Raw genomic sequence first — 25,981 nt, 5'->3', positions numbered from 1 at the left:
CGTGCACTTCCACAACACATTTTTGCTCCCCGTTTTCCCATGCGCATAATGTCCATGTAAAATGAATAAATTTAGTCTAATATAATTTTAGTTAATAATACATAAATAATGTTAATTATGTCTTGAATTCTTACCCTAAAATCTAATTTGATTGAAGGGTGCACTCAATGTCTTACGATTCGGGCAATATTAAGTAATTAGAAGTGGTCCAGAACTAAAAAGCCGATAATAAAGTTTTGTCTACTACTATTTTCTCTGCAAGGCTCCAACTTACAACAAATGGAAAGTTATGATCTGCTCTACAACAAAGGATGATGTTATAGTCTATTTTGAGGAGAATTATGATTTGATCAATAGTTTTTGAAAAGCAGTGACAAGAGCTTCACATTTAAATTCTGCATCAGTATTCAATGGAATACTTATAAGTACAAGCTGTAGTTCCCGTGCATCATCATATGGGACTTCATCACACATAAAGCATGATTACAAACATGCTTTCAGCTGGTATGATTGTGTTTTCAGCACAGAAAGAGCTGTCATGTTTGACCTGTCAGAATTAATCAGTCTCTTGAATCCTGAACCTGAGTGAACTACAAGGCAACAGGAACACACAAGACTACAGAATATTAAGTCAATAGAGCAAATATTATATGCTTTATGAATATCATGTGAATATTCTTCAGAGATGGCATTACTATCAAATATTTATTGAAATATAGTGACCAAGTAATTAATTTGAGTATGTTTAATAAGGGAGTTGGTATGAGAAGTGAAAATAACGGTATGTGGAGAATTGTAGGGACAGCTTAATTTCACATATAAAAGTGGCAAGAGGATTTTTTTCTTTTAAACAGAGAGGGGCTAAGATCAGGAATGCACTGCCTGAAAGTAAGTTTTTCTAAAAGGTAATGGAATTGACATGAGAAAATGCGCTAGGGAAAAGATAAGAGAATGGGACTAACTGATTCAATGATTCAGTGACATGTTCTGATAATCAGCAATAGAAAATAAACACTTACAAAACAGATAGTTATTGGAAGACACACAACACTTTCTGGCAAAATAATGTTTAACAGCAAGTTATTGTCTATGTATTGTAATCCCTAAAAACAAATGCATTGCATTTAAATCACATCCTTCATGATTGCAGGATTTCTAATGCCTTTTACAGCCAAAGAAGAATGCATGAAGAGCAATCCTCCATAAAACCCAATGCTGACCATCCACCTTCCCTCCAGGCTCCCCACATTGACTGATATGCTTAGTAATTCTCTTTTCTTTTAAATCTATCATCATCACCCCTCTCAAAAATATCTACCCTTAAACCCATTGGTTTTGTAAATTATTGGAATATGGGAACAGGAGTAGATCATTCAGCTGCTTAAGCTTGTTCCACCATTTAGTGAGATCATTGCTGATTTGTGCATACATTATATGGCCCATAAATTACCATTACTTCATAAAAATGTATCTTCCTCAGATTTAAAATTAACAACTGATCTAGCATCAACTGCCATTTGTGGAAGAGAGTTTCAAACCTCTTCCACCCTTTGTAAGTAGAAGTGCTTCCTGACATAACTGTCCTATTCCTCCAACTCCAACCACTCTCTTTCCTCTACAAAGTCTTTGAACATGCTGCACCCTCCTAAATTCATGCCCACCTGTCCTTCGTGTCCATATTTGAAACCCTCCAATCATATTTCGCCTCTGCCACTGTATTAAAATGACCCTTATCAAAGCACAAATTTCATCCTATGTGTTTGTGACATATGTAAATGATTCCATTTTGTGTTTTTCACCTGGTCTGCAGCTCTTTCCTAATCAAGCACATTATCCTCCAACACCACTCTACTATTGTCCAGCTGAACAGAACTGCTCTTGAATCATTCCCTTCTTATCAATCTACTTGTACACAGAGTATTACTTGAATTTCCTGCTTCCACACAGTTACCCCTAGTGTCGCTCAGAAATCTAATCTTGACTCACTCCTACTTCTCATCAACATTTTACCACAATGATATCATTTCAAAGCAGAACACTAGCTTGCACATGCTGACAACACCCACCTCCATCTTACCCTAGCTCTCTTGATTCTGTCACAGTTGCTAAATTACAAAATTGTTTATCTGATGCCCATTATTGGATGAGCAGAAATTTCCTCCAAATAAAATATTGGAAAAATTAAATTGATTGCTTGCAATCCATACTCCTCAACCATTTCCTAATTACTGACACAAATTCTTCTCCATCCCACTCCTTGACAAGCATTTAAGACTAAACCAGAAAGTCCACAACACTGATGTCATATTTGAGCCTGTGATGTGTCTGACTACATAAATGTTTGCATAATCACTAAGACCAGCTTTTGGTAGCAGTACTCAGTTTCACCCCTGATTGGGCTCATCTGCTGAGAAAAACCTAATTTATGCCTTTGTCACCTCCAAGACTTGACAATTCTAAAGCTTTGTTGACAATTCTAAAGCTCCCACATTCTACCATAAGTAAACTTAAGGTTATCCAAAACTATGCTACCTGAATTTTAACTTGCAGCAAATTCAATTGACCAATTACTGCTGTAAAAGAGGTAAAAACAATGACTGCAGATGCTGGAAAGCAAATACTGGATTAGTGGTGCTGGAAGAGCACAGCAGTTCAGGCAGCATCCAATGAGCAGCGAAATCGATGAAGGGCTTTTGCCTGAAACATCGATTTCGCTGCTCGTTGGATGCTGCCTGAACTGCTGTGCTCTTCCAGCACCACTAATCCAGCAATTACTGCTGCGCTTGCTGACCTGCACTGGTTGCTGGTTAAGCAATATGCTCATTTAAAATTCTTACCCTGGTTTTCACATCTTACCATTGCCTTAAATAATATTTATTTTACCTCACTTTTGATTACCTGACATAATGTGGTTTGGTGTCATTTTTTGTTTTATCCTGCTCCTGTAAAATGCCTTGGGTTGTTTTATCATATAATGTTATGTTATATATATTTCCTGCTCTTATTATGTAGGATCTATACCAGCTATTTTAAGCACAGCCTGTGATAAGGTAATCTATTTAAATGATATTTTCTGAAGGATATACATTGATCCTGAATCTCAGAGACTTCCCCTGCTCTTTTTGGAGATCGTAGCTTCATGAAATCTTTTCTATTGAGCAGAGGGAACCAACATCAAAAATGCAACACTCCCTCAGTAACTGCACTGTTACATCAGGATTTGGAGATGCCAGTGTTGGACTGGGGTGTACAAAGCTAAAAATCACATAACACCAGGTTATAGTTCAACAGGTAACAAGCACCTAATGAAGCAGCAGCGCTTCCGAAAGCTGGTGCTTCCAAATAAATCTGTTAGATTATAACCTGATGTTGTGTGATTTTTAGCTCTGTTGCATCAGCTTAGAGTTTGTGCTCAAGTCTCTTGAGTTGGCCTTGAAATCTCAATTTTCTGATGTTAGAATAGAGCAACAAACATTTATTCTGACAGGTTTCTATGAATAGCACACTGTGGTAATTGAAAGTAATTGAAATACTATGTACTTCACCCAATAATATTCATCTGCAGAACTCAAACAAACAGCTTGAAACATGTGATAGAAGAGTGCTGTGGGTCATTTACAATATGCTTTGTTCTACTTTAACAATTTTGTTGTGCACGACTTTCTGGAGTATGAATATGGACCATGGTGAGATTACTTAAAAAGGAGACAATTATTCCTTTGCAGGAAAAGGAAGAAAAGCTAAAGGAGTGTTAGGAGATCTGGGCACAGTTTCTTGGAAAACATACAGCTTTCAATTGCTGTTATTCAATAAAGTGCGCTCATTATTTATGAAGGTATTCCTGGTATGGCGGCGTAGCTGTGAACTCCTGGTACGACCACCAGATGACCTGAAACTCCCTTACATAGGATTGTTAGTTAAGGCTGGAAAAATTGAATGAGTTCCAATAAATATTGCTGTGAAATCCATAATTACTCCCATTGTACAGAAGCTATTAGAAAAACACAGAAGATCTTGTCTTGACAGTTATGCTTTTGAAATACAAAGTCATGCTGATTAGGAAAATATCTAATATATATTTTGCTGGAACCACAATCTTGGATCAGTCAAGCTATAGTCAGTAAACACCCACACACTAGATTTTGGCTGCTCAATTAAGTACAGTCTAGATAATATTTTGATGAATAATACTGCCATTTTTAATGATGAAACATCTCTGAAACTAGAATAATGTCAGGTTTAATGGTGTCATAAGTGATTAGAACAGCATGTCGAAGCAATAATGCTTGTTGGATTACTTAGGAGGACTTTCGGTGGCATTGAGAAACCAAACATCTAAATTCAACGTAGAACTACTTTAAAACTGCTTATCTTAAGAAGCAATCTAATAATAAAGGTGAATATGTTGTTATTTTTCAAGATAATGTGATAACTATTCTGATGGCAAATTTCATGGGCAATGTAACAATTTGGTCCCAATGTGACACTGCACTTAAACTAGCAGTTAACATCACGGATAGTCCTCTTACTGAATTTGGGATGTCATGACACCGAGCAGAGATTTTAGACTGAATAAAATGCTACTTGTATCCAACTGTATGTTTCAAAGCAGTAGACCTGGAAGTGAGTTGTCTTTTTGTTTTCAGTCATAGATGCTACATGCATCTCAGTCATTTTGAATAGAAAAGGTGAGGAAATATTTTGAAAAATATTGAGAAAAGAGTTTTCATTAGAAATAAGTAAATTATTAGGAATACCACCTCAATGTTTGCCATTTGAATCACTGGAAATTTACTATTTTATGGAATTTAGCAAGTTGTCTTCAAGTTATGTTTTAACTCATGAACAAGAATCAGACAAAGCTTTCTGTAAGCTTGCAAGTAACAATCAGTTTCCCTTACTAGGAGATCTTATATGCAAAACACTTTTAAAAACTATCTTAAGAATGTCTTCATTTACACTAGCAAGTAAATAGGTACTGGTTAATTTATCAAAAGTTACAATTTGAGTGCACTACAACAAAATGATTTAAAACAACAGTTTTCTCTTAACAGTTTGTTGTTATGGCATCATAAAATTAAAATTTTAAATTTAGCATCCTTAATATTTTGGCAGTGTACTCAAAACAAATGCATATTTTTTTTGTTAAAAAAGGTAAGATCGGAAATGGACAAGTATCTAGCCCCACTGATTCCACCAGCTTCAACAGTTCTTGACCAGAAGAAATATCGAAGAGAAAGTGCCTCAGTGGTAGATGAGTTTTTTGAGGAGCAGATAACATCACCATACAGCTTGAATATCAACCTGATCCTGCCTGATATCACCCACTTGAGAACAGGCCTTTACAGGCCGACAAAGCAAGCTCTCCCACAAGTCAAGACAGAGCCAGTCACTAACTTCACCCAGTCATGCACGTCCACTACGTCGCATGCCCTCCCTGAATTCACCAGTGTGTTCAGTGTGCCACAGTCTGTTCCTGTGAATAATATCTTCATCAAGCAGGAAGCCTCTTCCCCTGAGCTACAACTACCTGTCAGTTCACATCAGCCCCAACTGTATCAGATGCCAATTAACACAGATGTTGTCAACATGCCTTTGAGCTCTACCCAGTCACTTGGCAACACTACAGTTATTCACAGTTGTAACAATGTTACCATGTCAACAGGCATGGCTGGAGCAACCAGCCTGTCTACCCAGTCGGCAATTAAACACTTTCAGCCTGTTGTATCATCGCCAAACAACTTTGTTGTGCCAGCTCAGTTTTATCAGCAGCAAACTTCATATCTGCCGCCATCGCCTCCAAATTCCCAACCTGGTAGCCCAGAAAACCAGCCTGACCTTATCAATACACTCTCACCACCTCCATCTTATGCTGCATCAGTAGCATCAAAGATTGTTCATCATCCACAAATGCATAGTCTTCAGACCACCATGCAGGCCTGTCAACCTGGCTTCCAGACAACAAAATACAGTCGACGTAACAACCCTGAGTTGGAGAAGAGACGGATTCATCATTGTGACTTCCCAGGTATGAGTGCTTGCTTAATTTAAGAATTATAAGTACATAATCTAACAAAAATAATAAGTAATTTTAATTTCACTGCCATGATATTTCTCATATCCCTTTCTCATATAATGCAGAAGAAGCCATTCTGGTAATCTTATCTGCACCATCTCTCAAAATGAGCAATTCACTTTGGTCCATTTTCTTGCCTTGTCCTAGTAACTCTGTCTGTTAATCCATTTTACATACTTGTCTCACTCCCTTTTGAATGTTTCAATTGAATTTGCCTCCACCAAGCAAGATGGATTCCTGACCTTAATGACTCACTGCATGTAGAAGTTTTTTCTTGTGTCACTTTTGCTTCTTTTGCCAATTACTTTAAATCCGTGCCATCTTATTTGCAATCAGTTTAAGTCTGGGAATCTAGTCTCCTGATCTACCCTGTACAGACCCGTCATAGTAAATTTGTCAATGATGTTCACGTCAAGAATGGATAGATTACAGAATAGGAACAAGTAATTGCTGCAATTTTTGCTTTATCAACTCCCTGGAGGCAGTGAAGTTAGTTGTAGCAGCCTCACTTTTGCTCTCAGACGAGGTACCTGTTCAGACTGGTGAATGTATCTGCAGTCCTCGTGGTCTATGTAGCTCAGTTTTAAATTGCTGAAGGCATTTATTATGGTCCAGTTTTGTTGCCAAGTTTTATGGCAATAATTGAAATTTTGCAAGTGAGCGACATTAACTTGCTTGCAGTCCTCTTTACCAAAATTTAGATGAGCTAGTTAGTTAGTCAACCAACTTGCTTCATCCGTTTGGTATACAGAGGTCTTAGATAATTAAAAGACTCATAGCAGCAAACCTCTTGGAGCATGTTTGTGATGTTCAATTGCTACTCTATTCTGTCTTATTAAATCCATTGCTCAAAAGGCACGATGGCTCAGTGATTAGCATTGCTGTCTCATAGTGCCAGTTTGATTCTAGCCTTGGGTGACTGCATGGAGTTTGCACGTTCTCCCTGTGTCTGTGTGGCTTTTCTGCAGGTGCTCCGGTTTCCTCCTACAGCCCAAAGATGTGCAGCTTAGGTGAATTTGCTGTGCTAAATTGCCTGTGGTGTTCAGGGATGTGTGCATTAGTCAGGGGTAAATGTAGAGCAATGGGGAATGGGTCTGGGTGAATTATGCTTTGGAGGGTCAGTGTGGATTTGTTAGGCTGAAGGGCCTGTTTCCACACCATAGGTAAAGAACACTGGGAAATCCATATAATTGTAGTTAGTTAAAAACTAACATAAATGAGCAGATGCAATTATTCATCAATTTAATGCTGCATATCAATGACTGGCCTTATGACTTTTTTCTAAAGAGCGTGTAGTATCAATGGCTAAATCTGATACCTGATTTATCAACTGTATAAAGAGATTCAGAAGCTGAAATACCTTGGACCATACAATTCTAAAGATATTTAAATGATCTGAAAATAATCCTACTTACAGAATTTGAAGAGACTGATTTTCTAAGTATCTCAGCAACTTCATTTTGAGTGGATCCTTGAAGTTCTAGATGGATCTTAGAATTAGTAAATATAAGATGTTTTTTGTATAAACTAAGAAGGGCAGATTATAAATCTGTAAAGAAAAAAAAAGCCACATTTTAACTGAGATGTATTCCAACGTATTGTTTTGTAGGCTGCACCAAAGTTTACACAAAGAGTTCTCATTTGAAAGCGCATCAAAGGACCCACACAGGTATGCTGGTTTCCTTGGATATCATTTTAAGCCATGAAAGCAATCATATAGTTAATGCAATATATCATATTGAACAACTCACTGTTTAAGGATGTGACCATAGAATTGGATCAAGTCTAGCATATTACAGGATTGAGTAATATAGTGCATGCTTCTTCTATAAATACAAGCACCAACAGTTGAACTATTATATACTGTGGTGTTCTGGCATTTCTTAACATTTGCTTGTACAATCACAACTGAATTCATTGTCAGATTAATGGTTTTAAAAATTCTCGCAGGGCCTCAATTCTGCTGCATTTTCAAATTAAAGAAACGGGAGAATTAGAAGACATTGAAAGTTGATTCTTTTTCTTGCTTTCTTTCCATTTCCCATTATTTTACTGAGGCTCCTCAACCTTGATGAAATATGATTCCACTTCTCTCAGACTCTGCCCAAAGCTCAACAGTTTTGTGGACACAAGAAAACTAGTTTACAGTGGAGTTTTAGCAATAATGTAGAACACACTTAGCCATGGAATTCCAAATAAAAAATAAATATAAAATGAACTTTCATCAGATTTATCACCAGAAAGGGAATATTCATGTCAAAGTATACAGATTTCCAAAAAGATTACTTCAGGTGGAATCTTAGAGATCTCAGCAATGTGGGCTGTGGCAAGATTTGTGCCAGAATCACATGAAAATTCCAGCAAGCATCTCACCTTTAATGCAGTTGCCAAACAACAAGGCAGGCAACAGCACATGGCCAGTTATGTAGTTTATTAAACACCTTGGCTCAAGGTGTTTACTACTTCATTAATACTCAGATTCGTATCTGACCAAATCTGCCAAGCAAGTGAGACATTGAGAATTCTCAACATGGCAGTCAAAGCTGTTTTCAGTTTGCTGTGTGCTTCAAACCACTTCCATGTTGATGCCGGGTGTGCAACTTGTCAGGCTCATTCCACAGGCTCCAACCATATGCACCTACCATTCATTGACATCATTATCTGACATGTTTCCTGAGAATTCCTAGAAGCTGCATCATCTCCTCTCCACTCACAATAGGCTTCTGCACTTTATGCTGTAATGGCAATTCTCATTGTAATGCTGCAGCAATGGCACTCTGCACTCAGGGAGAAACTCCTGTGTGCTCATGGACTTAACCAAGGTGTAAATCTGATCCCGTTTATAAAACTGATCTGATCACTTCCTCCCATAGTGCTCATTCACTGAGAGCCTGCTTTGTATGCAGGTCCCTGCCTTCAATTCTGTGTGCAAAATTCCCTTTGCCCACCATGACCAAGGCAAACATCAGGAACATGCAGGGCAGCTCTGGACTGACAGTCCTTGTTTGGGTGTACAATAGCTTTTTAAAGGTGGCAGAACCAACAGCCATACTGGTTAACTTAAGGTATTCTGGCTGTGGTGAGATCTTCCAGGAATGGCACAATTAAGATGGGAATAGAATCAGAGAAAGGCAAGATAGGTTGTCAATAAGGAAGGATTTTTAAGGAATCTCAATAGGCCTCCAAAAAAAAATGTAAATCAACTTTCAATTAGCCAAAAAAGCACAAGATTCAGCCCACCATTTTCATGGAAGCTACTTGAACTCTATTAAAGTTCTTTCAAAATCATAAAATATTTAGATGAAGTTGAAACATTGTATGTTGGGTGAAATGGGGGAGGGACATGCTTTTGTGGATTGTTATAAAGCACATAACATTACAAATCACTGTTCAAGTTGGGGACAGGGTGATGGGGAAAAGAAGTTAACAAATATTCCACACAGGGAGAATATGCATTGTCTGCAAAAGGGAGACAGGAGTGTATACTGTGATCAAAACCATAATTGAGGCAGAAGTATATGATGTACACAGAACAGTCACTGTGACAACAATATATCATAGCCTGACATTCACCTTTAATTTATGCTGCTATATTTAATAATTCCTATGACAGAAAGTTGCACTCCAGTTTCCTGCAGAACCTACATGCTTACACGAAATATAAATATCAGTGTGGAACACGAGTGCAACAAATAAGAATGTTTGGAAAGTTGCATTTCTATTGTTCCTTTTAATCTCTAAATAAGTCATCCTTTGCAGTCTTGATGTTGCCTCCTTACTAAATGGATGCAACACAATGTCTCTTAATCCTGAGAGCTTCAAGATATTTGACTCCCTGCTCATTCAGAGTGAAAATGTGTGGCGCTGGAAAAGCACAGTAGGTCGAGCAGCATCCAAAGAATGTTTTGGGCATAAGCCCTTCATCAGGAATGTTCTCTGAAGGGCTTAAGCCCGAAACATTGAATCTCCTACTCCTCGGATTCTGCCTGACCTGCTGTGTTTTTCCAATGCCACACAGTTTGACTCTGATCTCCAGCATCTGCATCCCTCATTTTCTCCCTGCTCATTCAGTGTTTTTTCACCCCTACATTCTCATGTTTTTCTTACAAAAAAGGACTAAGTCTAGCATTACCGAACCACTTGTTGATATGTTGAACTTATTTTCAACTAAGCTGATTTCTGGGACTATTAACCTTGACCCTTTAGCTAGGCTTCTCAATTTTTTAAATGTTCAGAGCACACACAATGACCTGCCAAGAAAATGGTTGTTCCAAGATAAGCTTTATTTAATGTTTTGCTTTCTGTCAATATCCCAACCAATATTATGACAAACAAGAAGATAGCCAATGGCTGCAGAATAGAAAATATCTTTATTTAAAGTTAGGTCAATAGTCTTTCAACAGTCATGGCAAGATGACATTCTTCTCATTGTTATAGAAACCAAAAGTCATCAACCAAGATTATCCACAAAGCATATTTGAAACTTCACTGTTTTGTATTGGAGTGTTTTCATTAGCATTAAAGCACAACACCTAATCCTTTGCCTGCATCAGCCATCAAAAGTCTCCACATGTCCTAGCTTGCTCTTTTGCATCAAGTACGATGCTAGATAAATAAAACCACCCAGTACAAACCAATCAAACGCCAACCAGCATGACTGACACAGCAGATCCCGAGCAAGTTATTTAAACCTTGCATCATGGCCAATAAAGACAATCCAAGCATGTACGTAAAATCAGGTTCAAAAAGAAATACAATATCCATTGAATGTGTTTAGAAATATAGTGGAAAGTTATGAAAGCAAGTCAAAGAGAGAGGATTTATGAGGATGAAATTGTATATTACACTATTTTGCAGGTTAGAAATTTTGATTAGTGAATTCAATGAGAACTTAATATTCATAAACATTTTTGTTATTTGCACAAATGCACACACATAAAGAGAAGGGCATGTAAATTTTACATTGAGGTCTTCAATTGGAATTTCTGTTCTTACACTGGCAATTCTTCTTTTAGTTGCAACACTATACATTGTATCCTATCAGTTGTAGGCATCACTACAATCTAAACTCATTATTAACATGATTTCCTCCAATGCTATATTGAGGTGGCAGCTTTGATAATCATTCATTTATAAAAACATGTTGTTAATAATATTGTCATGTTTCATTCTTTCTGATTGTTAGTCATGTTAACACTGACTATGTGATTAGCATCAATCAGACTAGAAAGACAAACCAAGAAATTATCCATGTTTACCTGATAGCTGCATGTCCAATCTGTACATCTAATCAAGAAGCATTGAACGAGGTGGCTGCTTTCAATAACTTATCCATTAGATCAATCTATCTAATGCCATTTGCCAGACCCATTCCCATTTTTGAACTGTTCCATGTATTACTTAGGTCCAGGCCACTTCTCACAATCACATCCACCTTTTCTTTTGTGAATCCTTTATTCATTCATGGGATGTGAAGGTTGCAAGAAAGACCAGTGATTATTGCCCATTAACAGTTGTCCTTTTGACAATGGTGGTGAATTACCTTCTTAAACTGCTCAAGTCCACGTGTTAAAAGTACTGCCGCAGTTCTGTTAAATAGGGATTTCCAAAATATTGACCTAGCAATTATAAGGCAAATCAGCTAGTATATGACATGGAGGGAAGCTCACTGGTGGTGTTCTGATATCCCTGCTGTCCTTGTCCTTCTAGCTGATAAAGGTCTAGGGTTTTGGAAATGCTGTTGAATAGACCTTGGGCAAATTTACAATAGCAGATTGTGTAAACGGTACACACTGTGTCCACTATACTGTGAATAGTAAGCGGCATTGCCAAGAGTGTATTTATTAATTATAATACAGTTTAATGATACTCATAGAAACTATACTGCAGTACTTAGTATTGTGCAATTCAGAGAACTAGGTCATTTACTGCAGGTTGGCAAGTAAATCATTCATCAGCCCATTTAGGTGAAAGAGACAGTTTCTCAATCCAATTGGTCACTCTGTTATTATTTTACATTCCAATGCTCTTATCCCTACTTTGGTTACAGCCTTATAAATAAAGGAGTGATTATCCATGATGCAAAATGGCCAGGGGCAGCTGCTGCACCTGTTCCTGCTGCTGGCCTACACCACCTGCTCATGCAGGTTCCTAGCAGGAGATAACAGCACCAGAGCAGCAGCAATGAGGTAGAAGTGACGTGAGTGTGGCAAAGGAATGGCAGCTAAGGAGTCACTAGAAAAGAGAGGAAGCTACTCTTCACCAGCCCCAGCATTATTTCCCCCTTCCAGAGATCTGGTCCACACCTTGGGCTGAAACTTTAGGCAGATTTTGAAAGACTGGCTCTGCTGCTTTCTCTTGCTTCATAATTATATAGAGGGTTACTTCACACTCTTTACACCACCTAGAGTTAGTATTTAGGGCATTCACAACCTGTAAATAAAGAGGTAAAAGCACCTCCCTATTCAAAAATTACAATTGCAACCTCAAAATGTTGTCCTGTCTCCTTCATACAACAACTATGGTAAAATTAAACAGCTGTTATGGGCAGTACTGAGCAAGAAGGCCACGATGGAGGGATCAAGTATTCAAGTGGCCCTGCATGTGCCTATGCTGTCTTTTATGAATACTTCCTCCTTAACATTAGGGAAGTTTAAAATCCACAAAATCAAGGTTCTAATAACTATCTTTAAATGTCTCTACTATGCTTTTGTTTTGACCTGCTTTGCAATGCAGTAAAACTCTCCACAATGTAAAAAGCAATGAATGTAAAATGCAAGCAGCATTACACGTTTCTCGACTATGCACTATGAATGTGACGGAGGTATGTATACAAGGAAAACATTTTACTCAATCTGACACAACAGGCAAATTAATTCTTTGTCACGCGGTATTTCAGTTCAACCTACTGAATTATAGCACAAATGTTCTTAACTCCAAATTTGGCAATGGAGAGAATGCCTTGCTCTCATAGTTTTGATAAATCAGGACATTGTATCAAACAATGCGCTATTTAGAATAACCAGAAGCACATATAAGTGCATGGTCAGCTTCAGATTGCAGATTCTGTGCTGGAGTAATAATCAAGTCCCTTTTAGTTCTGATGCAAGCATCTGATACCATGTAAAAGAAAAGGCAAGTTTCACCGCAGAGGTACCAGAAGGTTGCATTGATTAAAACAGTAAATTCTAATGCAGTCTATCAAAATACACTTCTTCAGTGTGCTGTTGAAATATGTTTGGAAAACCTGCTAAACCAGATTTCTTTTACCTCATTCATGCTATTTCAGGCAATGCTGTAATGTCAATGAACTGTTGACACTAAGGAAACAGGAGCTGATGTGCTTTGTAGAAACCCCCACTCACCTGGGAATAGGGGCCCTGATTACCTCACATTCATTCTGTTTTTACTTGTCTCAGTGCACTACATTGTTCTTGTCACACAGATGTTTAAGAAAAAACTTGCTCAGAAAATTGATCACAAGCCAGTAAGCAAACTAATGAACTAATGGTGCATTGGGGTAGAAACTGCTTTCACAATACCTCAGGTTATTTTCTGATAATCCCTCATCAATCAATAGGAAGTGGGAAATCTGCAGAGAGTAACAGCAATTGCAGCAAACCTGAAAACACATCTCAAGTGTGCTTGTGTTAGTGGGGAGGGGATGGAAGCAGGGAGAGCAAATCCCTCTTAGGAAACTTTAGATGTGCACAATTTTCATTGCTCATGCAGTGTTCTGTTTGTTGTAAAACAAAGTGAAAGGTGAGATTTTAATGGGGGAAGGTTTCTGCACGGTTAACCCTGAATAAGAACTGTAAGAACAGGAGTTTTGGATTAGTTCATAGCCCTGGAATTAGGAAACCACCTTTCAGACATCTCAATTCAAATGAATTCATACAAACAAAAATGTTAGCAACACACAGCTCAGTCAGCATCAGCAAATCATAAACCTTTACAGTATAGAAAGACATGCAGTCTGTCTTTGTTTATGATGGTTCTTTAAAAAGCAGGTATGCTTGGTTCACCATTCTTGCTTTTTTAATCATATTTTAAATTCTTTATTTTCAAGTACTTATCCAACTCCACTTTAAAATGATTTATGTGATCAGTTTTTGTGGTGAGAATATAGTTACATATTCCTGCTTCAGACGTGACAAAATTGTAGGACAGATATTTTACACCATTAGAAAAACTGGTGAGGTTATAAGGGCATGAGAGAAAACACACACGTGATGGACAATACAATTGAACAGATCCCATCAAGATATTAGAGAAACAGACCTTTATTGGGTGGAAGGTTCAACTTTTGCTTTAAAAAAAGCAGTACTCAAGCTCCAACAGCATCCAATCCACAATTAAATATAGGGTCAGGGCTACAAGAGAAATATATTAGTACGTACATTAGAAAAGGAAAAGGAAAAATTTGCGAACATTTGAGCAAAAGCATATAATCAATGTGTTAGCCGAACAATTTTTTTCTTTACAGGTACACATACTTGTAATTTCCTTTTAAATTCACAAAGGGGTCACATTGTCAGGATGAAAACTGGTGTTGAGTGGGTGCTGTGCTAATAAGTTACACTTAATGGATAGTCTGGTGCTAGCCTGCAATTTGGGGACTAATTAATGATTACCATGATTTAAATAGACCTGGAGACATTGCAACAGACTCTTTCCAGTTCTGAAGCTCATAAGAAATGGGAACGGGACTAGGCCATTGGGCCTTTCAAGCCATTTTGCCATTCAACAGGATTGTTGCTGATCTGACATTCCTCACAACTATATTCCTGTGTTTTCCTTGATTCTACCTATTTCAGCTTTAAATATACACACTGACTCTTCCCCATAGCTCTCTATGGCAAAGAGTTCCAAAGACACTCAACCCTTAGAAGAGATTTCTCTGCATCTCAGTCTTAGGTTGGTGCCCTTTTATTCTGAGACCATACTGTTTGGTCTGAGGCTTTCCCATGAGGGAAGACATCCTCTCTGCAGTTAATGTGACAAGCCCCTTAAGAATCTGATATGTTTCAATGAGATTACCTTTCTTTTAAACTTCAGTGAGTTGAATCCCAACCTATTTAGCCTTTGCTCATAAAACAAGCCTTCCAAGAGGGACTCTTGTGTGCAGTAGTAGTGTCCCCATCCCTGAACCAGGAGACCTAGGTTCAAGTCCCACCTACTCCAGAGGTGTGTAAAAACACCTCTAAACAGGTGGATTTGAAAAATAGATGAATAAAAAAGACCATCAGTCCATACCAGGGGGTCATCTTAGTGAACCTTCTTTGAACTGCCTCAAATGAAATAATATCATTCCTTAGATAAGGGACCAAGGCAACTCAAAATTAATTGTTGTGATTGGTATTGAGCTTCCACCCACCCAGACCACCACTGAAAGTATGGAATATTGTACATGATGCACAACAAAATGTTGCAGGATGGCAGTAAGGAAGGCCTGTACCAACTACAGGAGATGGTGACAGGAACCCACTCTCCCCCCCCATAGCAGATATTAATGTTGTACTTGCCCTCACCTGATTCCATTCTGCCTCCAAAACATGAGTGTTATGCAAAATTACTGTCATCAAGCATTCCCTTTCTCTTGGTGACTTCTTTAAGTTCTCTGATAAGATAAAGTAGAACAGTATTATTCAGGTGAAGTCCTGTTAGAATTTCCAGGAAGAATATTGGGAAATGTTGACAAAATGTTCCGAGACTCTCCCAAAGTGTCTCAAAGTTCTTCTTCAATGACCGAGTAACATTTAAAAATTGAAAACTGAAGATGGCTATAAGGTAATCCCTGAAATTCTGAACAGCAACCTGCTTTCTCTTGTTTGAAGGCCACTGTTGGGGAGGGTATTATTTGAAGTAATGGACTCTAGAGGGTTCTGTGGGAAAGCTGCCTAGATGATCATTAAGTCTCAGTTTGACAATTAAATTACCAAGCTGCAATTTGAATGATCTTCTTAGCAGACGGCCTTGGAACACACTTTAACCTCCTTACCAAGATGGCGCCTTGCACTAAAAGAGGCCTGAGTCAATATTGGAACTCAACGCTCCATTTTGATAAACTCAAAGTCTCTTTAGCACTTTTAATATGTTAAATTGCTGGTATATATATGTAGACTCGCAGTGTGCTTTTCAACTTCTGTGTTGCCAGACAACTTCAGATTACTGCCAACTTTCTCAAGATCCCTATGATTGCCTGCACTCCTCCCTCCAGATCCAAACTCCCACCTGATTCCTTCAAAAAACAGTGAATCGTTTGGTGCTCTCCGCTTGTTAGCAGTATATTAATCAAAACAGGCTTCAAAATTGCTTGGGCCTCGTGCCCTTTCTTATATTAGTGAATAAGTGTCAAATATAATGTCTCAGTAAAGAAGTTTACAGCCAATACAAAAATTAACCCTATGGTTGGTGTTGGGATGGAAAGGTTTAGACTGCAGTAAGATATGCTCTGATCAGTTGATAAGAAAATTGCAAAATAGATTTCAATCTAGAAAAGTGAGAATTAATGTGTTTTGGGAACTGCAGTAAGGCAAGGGAATGCAGAACAAATATAAAGTTACTGGTTAGTTTAAAGGAACAGTGGATTGTGTGTCACAGAGTGTTAAAGTAGCAGGACAACTCAATAAGGTAACTATAGTATATGGCATAGTTTCCTTTATTAACCAAGGCATAGCAGAGAAGTTACGGAACTGTACAAAAAGAACTTGTTAGACCGAGACCGCTGCTTAAGTTCTGCATATAGTTGTGATCACGTTACAAGGAAGATTGATGTATGACAGAAAATGCAAAGGAGATTTGCAAGGTCATTGCCAGAGTGGAAAAGTTATGAGGATAAATTGGGGTTGACTTTGAAACAGAAGAGACTGAGATTGAGATGTATAAAATCATTTGGGGATCAAAATAATGGGAAAGTCTACTTACATTAATGGAGGGGTATAATAAACAGAGTGTAAAGATTTAAATTAATTAGTGTAAGGGAGAGTTAAAGAAGCATCCCACTCAGACTACCCCCATCCCTGTAACACTGCATTTCCCATGGCTAACCAACCTAGGCTGCATATCCCTAGACACTATGGGGCTGGCCAATCCACCTAACCCACACTTCTATGGGAGGAAATGAGAACACGCGGAGGAAACGCATGCAGACACAGAGAGAATGTGCAAAACCACCCAGACAGTCACCTGAGGGCGGAATTGAACCTGCATCCCTGGTGCTGTGAGGCAGCAGTGCTGAACACTGAGCCACTGTGCCACCCTAAGACTGGTGGAGACAGAAACTCTCAGCACACTTAAAAGTTATGTGGGTTTCCAATTGATGAGTTACAGACTTATTGCAGGAAGGTTGGATTAAGTTTGGTACTTATTTGTCGTCTGGCACAGACATGATGCGCCAAATTACCTTCTTCTGTGTTACAACTTTTTTGTTAAGTTTCTGTGATGTGCGTGCATAAATGTAGATGCATCTCATGGTAATATTTTTACACAAGTTGATATATTTCCATTAATAAACAAAGACTTATATACTCTCTGATTTCAAGACTAGTTATTATAGTACTACATGTGCAGTGTGCAAAACTTGTTTCATGCACATGCAGATGCGAAGACAATGCATTTTATGCACTACACTGAAAATATCACATTAACACATTGAAATATTTTTATGACCCATATTAATTTCAGATATAATATCCATTGTTAATGAAATAGAAGCTGTGCAATGTAACACAGAACATTATTTTCCTTTCTGGAACTTAGCCTCCATTGAGTTTTGGCTGTCATTATTAATGGCCCATAGCCAGAAAGTTTAAGTTGAAAACTTAACATTTTAAAGAAACTATACATGCACAAGCTTAGAAAAAATAATCCTATTGCACCCTTGCTTTGAATTTTGTTTCACAATATTAGCAGGTTAAATCAAAGTAAAAGGTTAGTCACATTTAATTAAGAATCCACTTTTCATTTTTGTGATAACTCAAGGGAAAGTAGTATTATTATTAATAGGTATTAATGGCATTCTGGAGGCATAAATACTAATACTGCTTTTAAAAAGTTAATCAATTTACACCTTTAAAGAATCAGTAATTGTACAGGTAATAGTCAAATTCCAAATACTTTCTTCTATGACTTTTTATGATTTTGTCTGCAGGGAACAGTTAGTATTATCCAGTGATCTGTGAGAGTCAACATCTATGAAGACCTATCAAAGGTGCCAAAAGCCCTAATTAACCTAAAGAATTCCCAGGTGAATGGGAAATTGCTAATGGTTTTGTGGGCACCTAATGAAGCCTTCATGAAACCTCTTGAAATCAGTGAACATCTCTTAATCACATTCAGAGAACATGACTCGAGAAACAAAAGCTGAATCCCTTTCTTCTTGCAATACTTTTTCCTTTAGATTTGGCTTTGCCCTAAAGAATCAAGACAACCAAGAATGCAGTGTTCAAACAGATCCTACTGCAATTAGAAAATTGTTTAGTTTGACAGTTCCTATTATGTGTTATTTGCACTGATGATCATCATTCTATTTGTTTTTGCCTCATGACTACATGATTTGTGAGGTACAGCACCAGGGCTGGAACCTTGATTTAATGGAATCTTGATTCAACGATTCATGGAATGTTAGATTCTCGACTTTAAAAAAAAATCAGAATTACTTTGCTGTTATTAGGCAATTGTTGTGCTTGTCTAGTAAAGCATAGACGGAGGAGGATGAATGGGTAGGAAGAGAATTAATGGTGGAACCAGCTATACAATTCATACAGAACACATATTTCCTATTGCAAAGTGGAAATGAGAAGAGCTTTGGAAAAATTCCCTGTACATAAGCCTCAAATGAGAAGTGACTACTGTTGCTTTTGTTAATAGTGCCAACATAAAAGGAAAATCAGAATCTGATTTTGAGAAATCGTTTGAGAAAGGCTGAATTTATAAACAAAAAGCAAAGAAAATTACAGCACAGGAACAGGCCCTGCAAGCCTACGCCAATCCAGATCCTCTATCTAAATCTGCTGCCTAGTTTCTAAGGGTTTGTACCACTTTGCTCCCTGCTCATTCATGTATTTGTCCAAATACATCTTTAATGATGCTATCGTGCCCGCCTCTACCACCTCCGCTGGCAATGCATTCCAGGCACCCACCACCCTCTGCATGAAGACCTTTCCACACATATCTGTCTTAAATGTTTCCCCCCTAACCTTGAACTCGTGACCCCTAGTAATTGAGCACCCCCCTCTAGGAAAAAGCTTCTTGCTATCTACCCTATCTATACCTCTCATGATTTTGTAGACCTCAATCAGGTCCCCCCGAACCTCCATCTTTCTAATGAAAATAATCCTAATCTACTCAATCTCTCTTCATAGCTAGCTCCCTCCATACCAGTCAACATCCTAGTGAACCTCTTCTGCACCTTCTCCAAAGCATTCACACCCTTTTGGTAAAGTGGTGACCAGAACTGTACGTAGTATTCCAAATATGGCCAAACCAAAGTCTTATACAACTGTAACATGACCTGCCACCTCTTGTACTCAATACCCCGTCCAATGAAGGAAGGCCTGCCATATGTCTTCTTAACCATTCTATTGACCTGTGTTGCCACCTTCAGGGAATAATGGACCTGAACATCTAGATCTCTCTCTGCATCAATTTTCCCCAGGATTTTTCCATTTACTGATAGTTTGATCTTCAATTAGATCTTCCAAAATACATCACATCACTTCACATTTGCCTGGATTGAACTCCATCTGCCATTTCTCTGCCCAACTCTCCAATCTATCGATATTCTGCTGGATTCTCTGACAGTCACCTTCACTATCTGCTACTCCACCTATCTTAGTGTCATCTGCAAACTTGCTAATCAGACCTCCTATACCTTCCTCCAAATCATTTATGTATATCACAAACAACAGTGGTCCCAACACGGATCCCTGTGGAACACCACTGGTCACAGATCTCCATTTTGAGAAACTCCCTTCCACTACTACTCTCTGTCTCCTGTTGCCCAGCCAGTTCTCTATCCATCTAGCTAGTACACCCTGGACCCCATGTAACTTTGCCTTCTCTATCAGACTACCATGGGAAACTTATCAAAAGCCTTACTGAAGTCCATGTATATGACATCTACAGCCCTTCCCTTATCAATCAACTTTGTCACTTGCTCAAAGAATTCTATTAAGTTGGTGAGACATGACCTTCCCTGCACAAAACCATGTTGCCTATCACTGATAAGCCCATTTTCGTCCAAATAGGAATAGATCCTACCCCTCAGCATCTTCTCTAGCAGCTTCCCTACCACTGACATGAGGCTCACCAGTTTATAATAACCTGGATTATTCCTGCTACCCTTCTTAAACAAGGGGACAACATGAGCAATTCTCCAGTCCTCCGGTACCTCACCCATGTTATGACCAACTTTGTGATTTTATGGCAAACACTTTCAACACAGTCAGAAATGAACATGATTGCATCAATATAATGTCACCATTAAAATAATAGCACAACTATTTCAACAACTTGTATTGCTTTACATTTTTCAATTCCCAGATGATGTCTGGAAGCGTGTGCCCTTCTGGTGATTACTTTGATGATGGATCAGGACATTCAATAAGATGGAGGGGATGGGAGGTGAGGATGTAATTCCACATATTAAAACTGTGGTCAACCTTCCTGTCCTGCTACCAGCTGCAGCCTTTAAACAGCTGATTAATGCCCACTTCAGAACCTCACTCCATCCTGCTGGTATTAACTCAGAGCTAATGAAGGCTTGGTATGTATGGAGTACAAGCAAATTATGCAGGATTGCCTATGGACTTTCAGAGTGTGCCTCATTCAAAGGCACTCAGTGTCTGATCAGGAGGCCTGACAAGAGGAAAGATGGAAGCCCCACTAAGAACCTTACACTGCCCTTACTGCTAATGACTCCTCTCCCCCACCCCCATTCTGTGACTCCCTCATGCCATTGCTCACCTCCTGACTGAAAGTGTAGACCTTGGATAAGTGTTTTACTGGCAACAGCCATTGCCTCCCTATTGATAATGCTGATCAATAACAGTCTCCAACTGACCAGAAGTTCTCAGTGGATATGGCCTTCACCTCTGAGGTCCTTGTTGCTGGGAAAAAGCTCACCACTACCTTGTCAAGTTCCTGAGTACCACATGACATGGTGGATCTTCCTAGTAAGAGGCAAAAAGCAAATATGACCGAGTCTCCATATGCAACCAAGACATCCCCTTGGGTGATAGCCTCAAGATTCTGGCCATTATTTCAAATGCATATTGCATTAAAAATAGAAGTCTAATAAAGTGAAAAAGTATTTGAATGTTATGGAAAAACAAGAATATTGTCAAAGAGAAGGGTTCTGAATACAAAGGTAGAACAACCTGCCAGTGAATTGCAGTGGCTTAACACTAGTGAGCAGAAATGGGTGCAAGACAATGGATAAACCTGTGTTAGTGGAATGGGAATTGTGCACAATAATGATAACTTTCATTTATTCAGGGCTTTTAACACAGTAAACATGGATGCAAGATTGGAAAGGATAAGGGTGAGCCATCATGCTTCAAAAGGAGAGGGGCAATAGGAACATGGGACTTTTAGTGAGCAGAGTTGCAGGCTGTAACACCTAGAAGGAACTATGAAGGATTGAGCTATTGCTAAGAATTAGAATTAGAACTGAAAAACATCATGGAGTAGGTAGGGTTGAGGCAGCAATGGTGAAAATGTATTGAGATTTCAAGAAGTTGGGAGGAAGAGGTTTTGTAACAGAAGAAGATGTGAAGAAAACAATACTGCCTAACCTGGCTCATGATAACATAGTTTTCAAGCTATTTGCAACTCATTTGACATTCCAAAATATCTAGCCTCTAGCCTGATATCCATCATTACTGCAACTACTGATCTGCTCAATCTCCTCTCTATGCCATTACATTCTTCTCACCCTGGGCATTCTGTCTGTACAACTCTCATATTGCCCTCCCTTAACTTCAAGGGACACAGATGTGAACACCAATGGAGAACAACTGACAACTATTTATTATCTGATCTGGCTGCATACTTAAATCACGAGAGCAGATTCTGCTCTCCTTTGCCAAAGCTACTATTCCAGCATCATCTAGGAACACAACAGTAATTCAAGGATTCTCTTCTTTACTACAAACCATCTTGTTATTTACATCTCCCATGTCTCCTCCACTATTATCCCAACAATAAATGTAAGGAGTTCATGGACTTTTTTTTATTACTCTTGAAAACCAATTACCTTAACCAAGCTTGAAGTTATCTGTTCTGGTATCTACTTCTGCGGCTCTTTGTCAAAATTCATTTTACATTGCTCTTGTGAAGCTACTTCAGATATTTTACAATGTTCAAGGTGCTATATAAATGGGCATTGTTGGTTAAAATTTGGTCAATGAGTAGAAATGCATGCTCAAATTAGCATATTGGGAAAAAAATAGACTATCATGAGGAGATTTTTTTGTCTGCAGTCTTTCACCACAATGTCAACTAATTTGATAAAACCCTTGCTACCCATGCACAGAGCATATTAAAGTTAATATTAGTTGTGCTGTATATGAAAAGTTCTAAAAATAAAAGCATTTCCATATTTAAGTGAAGAAATAGATTTTAAAAAAACATGATTAGCTTATGTATTGTTTATAATTAACCCCAACAGATATTAAAAATGAAACTCACCTGATCTTTTACAACTGATACTAAAATATATTACTGCCAAGAAGTGTTAGGTTGAAGGTTCAGTCCAAACTCATGATCTTTTACTGTGAATTTGCATAGTGAGTTTGAGGTCATCCATAATTGTCAGTGTTTGAATAAGAACATTAAATTGTGTGAGAGAGATGGTTATTGCTTTGTATATAGCATTATAAGCATTAAACTGATCAATTTTCAAATTTTCTACAATACTCTTTTTGGATTCGGGACAGGAGTTGTAAAGGGTATTCATTGTACTTGTGACAAAGATAATAATTATGGATGGCCCCTAACACAGTGTGGCTTTGTTCTATCTTTATGTTAAAAGTATAGTGAAGTTGAACTGGCTAATCCAAAACAAGTCTGGATTAGTTTCATATTCATAGTTGAACGTGTTTTTCACATTTTACCCAGGCTACACCAGATTGTGGATGGCTTATAGAAATCCACCTGGGAACTTGACTAATATGAGCAGCTGTGTTTTAATAACTTAGACACAACAATAGAGATCATGCTAAATATTTTATTGTAAAAGTTTACCTCTTAATCAAACCTATTAAATGATTTTACTTAGAAGCTATATTTTAAGGTTTTAATTCAATTTCTGTGCTACATTATCCTGTGTAAGGCCTGCATTATCTTATAATACATTTCAATGTAAATGGGAAATATATCCTCGAGGATTGGACTACAATTAATCTTAAATATTTAATATTTTCAGACATTTTCAACGTTTTTCACATTTAAAAGTTTAGAGATATGCATCTCTCAATATCTGACAATACTATATCAAACCTTCAATTTTTCTGAAATCTCAATCCAGCCAAACCTCCTGCCTGCTTCAGACAGGATGGACCAGCCAGGAAGCCAAGCATTTCTTGATGAACAAACCTGATGATTATCCATAAAGCGCTAACCTAGTTAACTTTACTCAGAATGGATTATGAAGGGAAGACCTTGTCACCTTCAACAAATTTGGTAAAGTCATAACTAAAGTGAACAATGCAAATACTGGGGCATGGGGCCTGTATATTTCCAGAAGACATCTGATGAAGATCTACTTAAATAACAAAATTGACCAAACTCAATTTTTCAGGAATTCAGAGTAAACCATGGAAGGAGTAAGAAACTGGCTGAGGGCAGAAAACAACAAGTATTCATCTGATGAATTGTACAAGGGTTGTGGGGGTGTTTAGGGGAGCAAAGTTGACTATTCAATGGGATACCTTGGGGCTCATTACTGGGACCGTTACTATATAAATTTGCATTAACAATCTCGATTCGGAAAATTAATGTGCAGTCGTCAAATTGTAAAATACACCAAACTGGAATAGGCGAGAAAATGAGACTGAATAAGAAATGACAGTCTGAATGAGACTGAATATGAAAGTTGGCTGATCAGTGAGGAATGACATTGCAGATAAATGTAAAGTAGTATATATGGCAAAGGAAAACAATGACATGCATATTCCATAAATGGAGCTGATATTGTTAGAAAATTGAGTTGAAGGAAATAGAGTCTTGCAGATTCAAGACCTAAATATGTCTTCTGAATGAAGAACAGCAATCAACAAAACTAATAGGATATTGAATTATACAGTCAAGAAAATAAAGTAATAGCTACATTAGGCTGAATTTTATCAAAAATTGGTTGCGTACTTTTTATAGTGTTTGGGAGGGTATCACTCCATGAGGCCTAGCATATTTTACATCTCATGCGATTATCCCAAACTCACCGCATTAACTACTTACCACACCAATGGAACCCTGCAAATCATCTGATGCTAGCTCAATAACCTTCTCTGCTCCACTCAGGTAATGCCACCATCTTCTCTCTGCTAGCTCATACTTACTCTATCACTCTACTGAATCCACTTCCCAACAAAGGATCATACTCAACTACTCTCACTGTTGCATGCAACATCATACCTCACTCATTCTCACCCATTCCAACTCCCCACACTACTAACCCTGGGCGACCTCTGTGTTGCCCTGTCATTCACTCGAACCCTCATAACCTTTCCCCAACCTATAGCAGCAGTAACAGCTGTGCCACCCACTTTCATCAGACTCAATCTCTCCTTTTCTCTCATTCTGGGAGAAAACAACCCACAATATGGCAAAAAGAGCTGGAGAAAAACTGGGATAGGATTCCCAACATTTGTCTTCTCGCCACCAAGCAAAGAATCTTTGACTGTGACCAGCCTAAGCCCCTGGACTGATACTGGAGACTGTTGCCAAGTTACTGTACCAAAAACCCCTGCCTGAGGTGTGTCTCCCTTTGTCCATCTGAGGACTGCTCTCATTCGACTTTGAGACACAGCCATTTGCTTGAAGCACACACACTGCATTTGGTCCATATATGGCTGGTACACGGTGCTGGTTTCAGATTGACAAAGCATTGTGCCACAGAGCAACATGTATATCCCCTTGACTGATGACTACTAGCAACCATAACAAGCTGCCTAGGTTTTGTGTTTGTGCTAAAAGGCAAGGCAAAACAGAAGTATTGTAGCTCTGACTTGAGGGGACATACTGCAAAAAGGCAAGGCTAGGAGAGGTGATGTAAGTAAGCTCAAAGTGAATGAGGATGGATAGGGCAAGCAAGTACCCAGAAGATACAACCTGATCCAATCCATTGGTTGGGTACGTGTCCCTGTATACAAAGTGTTCATGCAACTGCATTACAGTGAGAATGCTGGTGTGCTCCAAAGACCAACATTGCAGCATCTTCTAAATGGATCCGAAATGTACTATGATGATGCAGTGAAGCTGGCACATGCTGGATGCTAAGATTCCTGGATGAGTTGCATGCAGTTGCTATCCATGAGTGTGCCCTGTGATTATTATTTTAAAATAAGTTTTAGAAATAGTACAAAGATACACTGGTTCAAGCCAGTAGAAGATAATTTTAGGATGTCAGGAAAGTCTTCATCGCATAGACATCAACACATGGAATAAATTTCGAGATGGAGTATTGGAGACAAAAGTCTTGGAATTGTTGAGAAACTGTAGGAGACAACAGTGATGAGGGGTGGGTGGGATGTGAGTTAGTTGAGTGTGGGGGCATGTGCGGTGCTGCACGTATTTCTCTGAATAATTAATTTAATTGGGTTGAATGGCCATCTTGTGAAGTTCACGCGTACTATTATGAGTTTTAACTTCCCCAAGTAAATCAGGAAATTGTAAATATTTCCA

The 25,981-nt window shown here is 38.4% G+C and overlaps 1 protein-coding gene across 2 annotated transcripts in view; it reads left to right on the top strand.

Moving 5' to 3' along the window:
- klf5l (Kruppel like factor 5 like) overlaps window positions 1-25,981 on the top strand; it is a 63,537-nt gene that overhangs the window by 21,542 nt on the left and 16,014 nt on the right. The window contains exons 3-5 of one of the 2 annotated variants that reach the window (XM_072595044.1): window positions 5,155-6,028; window positions 7,686-7,745; window positions 20,621-20,701. In XM_072595044.1, the coding sequence (XP_072451145.1) occupies window positions 5,155-6,028; window positions 7,686-7,745; window positions 20,621-20,652 (966 nt within the window). In that variant the 3' untranslated portion in view covers window positions 20,653-20,701. The remainder of the gene's footprint in view (window positions 1-5,154; window positions 6,029-7,685; window positions 7,746-20,620; window positions 20,702-25,981) is intronic. The other variant, XM_072595043.1, reaches the window with a different exon arrangement.

Source organism: Chiloscyllium punctatum, chromosome 25, assembly GCF_047496795.1.
Source record: "Chiloscyllium punctatum isolate Juve2018m chromosome 25, sChiPun1.3, whole genome shotgun sequence".
NCBI classification, from domain to species: domain Eukaryota; kingdom Metazoa; phylum Chordata; class Chondrichthyes; order Orectolobiformes; family Hemiscylliidae; genus Chiloscyllium; species Chiloscyllium punctatum.
The sequence above is the reverse complement of the archived record's forward strand: the minus strand, read 5'-3'. Positions and strand labels throughout refer to the sequence as shown.